Genomic DNA, 4285 nt, shown 5'->3' on the forward strand with positions numbered 1-4285 from the left:
TAGAACACAAAATATTTATTCTTCTTGTTGGTATATAGAACACAAAATCTCTAGTCTTCTTGTGGGTATATAGAACATAAATCTCTATTCTTCTCGTGGGTATATACCACAAAATATTTATTCTTCTTGTTGGTATATAGAACACAAAATATCTATTCTTCTTGTTGGTATATAGAACACAAAATCTCTAGTCTTCTTGTGGTTATATAGAACACAAAATCTCTAGTCTTCTTGTGGGTATGTACCACAAAATCTCTAGTCTTCTTGTGGGTATATAAAACACAAAATCTCTATTCTTCTTGTGGGTATGTAGAACACAAAATCTCTATTCTTCTCGTGGGTATGTACCACAAAATCTCTAGTCTTCTTGTGGGTATATAGAACACAAAATCTCTAGTCTTCTTGTGGGTATATAGAACACAAAATCTCTATTCTTCTGTGCGTATGTACCACAAAATCTCTAGTCTTCTTGTCGTTAGATAGAATAAAATCTCTATTCTTCTTGTGGGTATATAGAACACAAAATCTCCAGGTATAATTTAGGAACATAGTAACGTATATATTTTCCTCGAGTAGAAATCTAGTGTTTACCTGTAAGATATTGTGAAAATGACAGAAAAAAACACACGTATAAATCGTATTCTATTCAAGTACTTAATATGTATAGTGGATTGATGAAAGTCTCATATAAAACATACTCTGACCCGTCGTTTATAGCATGCTGTGTAAAAAGGTGTTTAAGTCACTTTAAACACACAGTCTTAAAGGTGTTTAAGTCCATGTAACTAACTCTAGAAATATTTAATTCACTTACAGAATACTATCTAAATTGTAATTAAGTCATTTGTAATATATACTGTTTAAACGTAAGCATAACATACCCTCTAAACCATTGTAAGTATGAGAATGGTTAAATTGTCTGCAACAGATATCGTTAATTTTAACAGATGGCGCTGCATGTCACAAGGAATGACCAAGATGTGGGTGTTTGTGTTAGCTAATTTTTAAGTCCACCAATCAAATTAGCAAGAAATATTTCTCATCTTTCAAATACGCGTGAAAATATTCACTCACGGAAGCCATGGAAACGTCCTCTCTTAATTTTGAACTACAACAGACACATTACAGATGATGCTATGAGAAAGAAGATATGCCCGACAGTAAATAAGCACGATAAATAAAAATGCCTAACACGTGATCTCAGCGGGAACGGTATCTTGGAAAATGAAAACCAGCTCAAGAACGTATGTTTAAATTTTCTACAACCATTCCTAAATTAGGTACACTATTTCTGATGTTGAGAAACCTCAAAGAAAACTGACAGCTGTGGAAGGGTGTTTTGTTTTGGGAGTTGATATTTTTTTTTTTAAATAACGTATGTCATATATGGCTGTAAATGCGAAGATGAACATTCAGTTTATATCCCCTGTTGATTACTTCATAAATTAACTAAAAAGTCGCTTCAGTGATACAATAAAAGTTAATAGCAAAGGGTTACACATGTGCTCGCGTATTTAGATCATTAATTGGTTTATCTTAAGAGCTGACACAGAAAAAAACAACAAATTAGTCACGTCAGTCATAAAATAATCTTACGTTTCGTCAAGAAGAAAAAAATCCGCAGAAACGGCAAACTCCAGGCCGATTTATTTTTAGATGTTTAACTCCCTGCTTTGTATGCCAAATTTTGGCGCTTAGTTACGAGTTTATAGTTCCCTTAATATTAGCTAGACTCAAGCTTACTGTGCAAGACAGCGACAACTATATTTTCATGTTTTGTAGCGCTTAGTTACGAGTTTATAGTTCCCTTAATATTAGCCAGACTCAAGCTTACTGTGAAAGACAACGACAACTATATTTTCATGTTTTGTAGCGCTTAGTTACGAGTTTATATTAGCTAGACTCAAGCTTACTGTGCAACACAACGAAAACTATATTTTCATATTTTGTATGAATATCAAACGTTATTTTATTCTGTAAACCAGAAATCGGTGATCCTGTTTTTAGTATCAACTTCCAGAAGATTGATACGATCTTTAGCTCTGCCACACGAGCTTCAGGAGGTCCAAAGTGCATGGCCTTCTAAGTTTTTCGATAATCATAGACAACATACGAGAATAAGGATATATATAACGTACTGAAGATATTCACCCAAAAGTAAGCCCAAATTATAACGCATGTCAACCAATACCCCATACTAAACATCATATATCAAGGAGTAGTTATATTTCATAATTTCTAGAATAAATGCCCCAATGTATACTCCCCTTACCCCCGGTGGCTCAACAGTAAGTATGAAGGCTTATAACGCTAAAAAAAGTCGGGATTCGATACCCGTGGTGAGAACAGCACAGATAGCCCATTGTGTAGCTTTGCGCTTGACAACAAACAAACACAGAGTGAAAATAAGTTCTAATAATTTATTGTTAACCTTGCAAGCATGATGTTAGCAATGTAATTTTGTTGCTACATAACGTTAACAATGTAATTGTGTTGCTACATAACGTTAACAATGTAATTTTGTTGCTACATAACGTTACCAAGGTAATTTTGTTGCTACATAACGTTAACAATGTAATTTTGTTGCTACATAAAGTTAACAAGGTAATTTTGTTGCTATATAAAGTTAACAAGGTAATTTTGTTGCTACATAAAGTTAACAAGGTAATTTTGTTGCTACATAACGTTAACAATGTAATTTTGTTGCTACATAATGTTACCAATGTAATTTTGTTGCTGCATGATGTCAACAAGGTAATTTTGTTGCTACATAACGTCAACAAGCTAATTTTGTTGCTACATAATGTTACCAATGTAATTTTGTTGCTGCATGATGTTACCAAGGTAATTTTGTTGCTACATAACGTCAACAAGGTAATTTTGTTGCTACATAATGTTAACAAGGTAATTTTGTTGCTACATAATATTAATTAGGTAATTTTGTTGCTACATAACGTCAACAAGATAATTTTGTTGCTACATAACGTCAACAAGGTAATTTTGTTGCTACATGATGTTACCAATGTAATTTGTTGCTGCATGATGTCAACAAGGTAATTTGTTGCTACATAATGTTAACAAGGTAATTTTGTTGCTGCATGATGTCAACAAGGTAATTTTGTTGCTACATAATGTTAACAAGGTAATTTTGTTGCTGCATGATGTCAACAAGGTAATTTTGTTGCTACATAATGTTAACAAGGTAATTTTGTTGCTACATAACGTTAACAAGGTAATTTGGTTGCTACATAACGTTAACAAGGTAATTTTGTTGTTACATAACGTTAACAAGGTAATTTTGTTGCTATAATGGATATTCTTATTCCCAACCATACACACTTTTCTCCATTAATGTTTTCTATTACTTTAAAATTCCTTTTACAAATAATTTGATAACTGGCTGATTTCGCCGCTAGGTTCTACTTATCCTCCACGTTTGTTAAAACACACCGTTATGAGAAATATATCAGCTGGAAAAATTTCCACTAAATCCCTACGTTTTAGGATATTTTTATTTCCACGAATGTGGTGGATGTAGTTAGTTTAACGGAAAGCTTGATAAATATTTAAATGATAAGGGCTGGCTCTTAGTGGTAGAAATATATGACATTCAGGTAACGTTGTTCAACTTCCGATATATAAGTTATCTGGTTATTTTAGTTGTTTTAAATATATAATAAGGAAGTATTAATGACATTCGGCTCTTTAATATGTATAATTATTAATATTATTATCGTTTTCCTTGATATATTCTAGTATAAAACTTCCTGAATAAGGTCAAAATGTTATTATTAAAAATGTTTGGTATCAACCTATTTTAATGCCAGTAAAACCCCAAATAAGCGTGTTTATGAGATGCTCACTATCTCTCGGTTGTAAAAAGTCTGCGTATGTATGTTTATGTGAATGAAATGTGTTGTTCTTGTTTAACAACAACAGAAAGAATTAGTTTTAAATACTCATAAAACTTAGCAATATGTGTCGTTAACATACACCTGGTATTACAGAGAGACGAATCAAGAGGGTATTTTGTTCAGAATACCACATAAAAAATGTCAGATAAGATGGTAGCAGTAGACGTCACATACTCATAACATGTACTGGGTCGTAAAATGTGCCATTATGCACCAAGCGAGTGAGTCTTGGAATATAAACAATAGTAGGGTTGGACTAGTATAACAAGTTTAGTGACAAACATATAATACTCCCTCATGGTTATTATTGGACTACGAGCTCTCTACGTCCATACAGCTCAATGTAAGAGAAGTAGAGCACCTTTAAAAAA

The 4285-nt window shown here is 32.6% G+C and overlaps 1 protein-coding gene across 1 annotated transcript in view; it reads right to left on the minus strand.

Moving 5' to 3' along the window:
* LOC106475423 (guanylate cyclase 32E-like) overlaps positions 1 to 4285 on the minus strand; it is a gene marked incomplete at its 3' end in the record, with an annotated part of 15973 nt that overhangs the window by 5539 nt on the left and 6149 nt on the right. The window contains exon 2 of the mRNA XM_022379533.1: positions 1075 to 1108. Coding sequence (XP_022235241.1) covers positions 1075 to 1108 — 34 coding nt within the window. The remainder of the gene's footprint in view (positions 1 to 1074; positions 1109 to 4285) is intronic.

This window comes from Limulus polyphemus, unplaced genomic scaffold (assembly GCF_000517525.1).
Source record: "Limulus polyphemus unplaced genomic scaffold, Limulus_polyphemus-2.1.2 Scaffold8556, whole genome shotgun sequence".
NCBI classification, from domain to species: domain Eukaryota; kingdom Metazoa; phylum Arthropoda; class Merostomata; order Xiphosura; family Limulidae; genus Limulus; species Limulus polyphemus.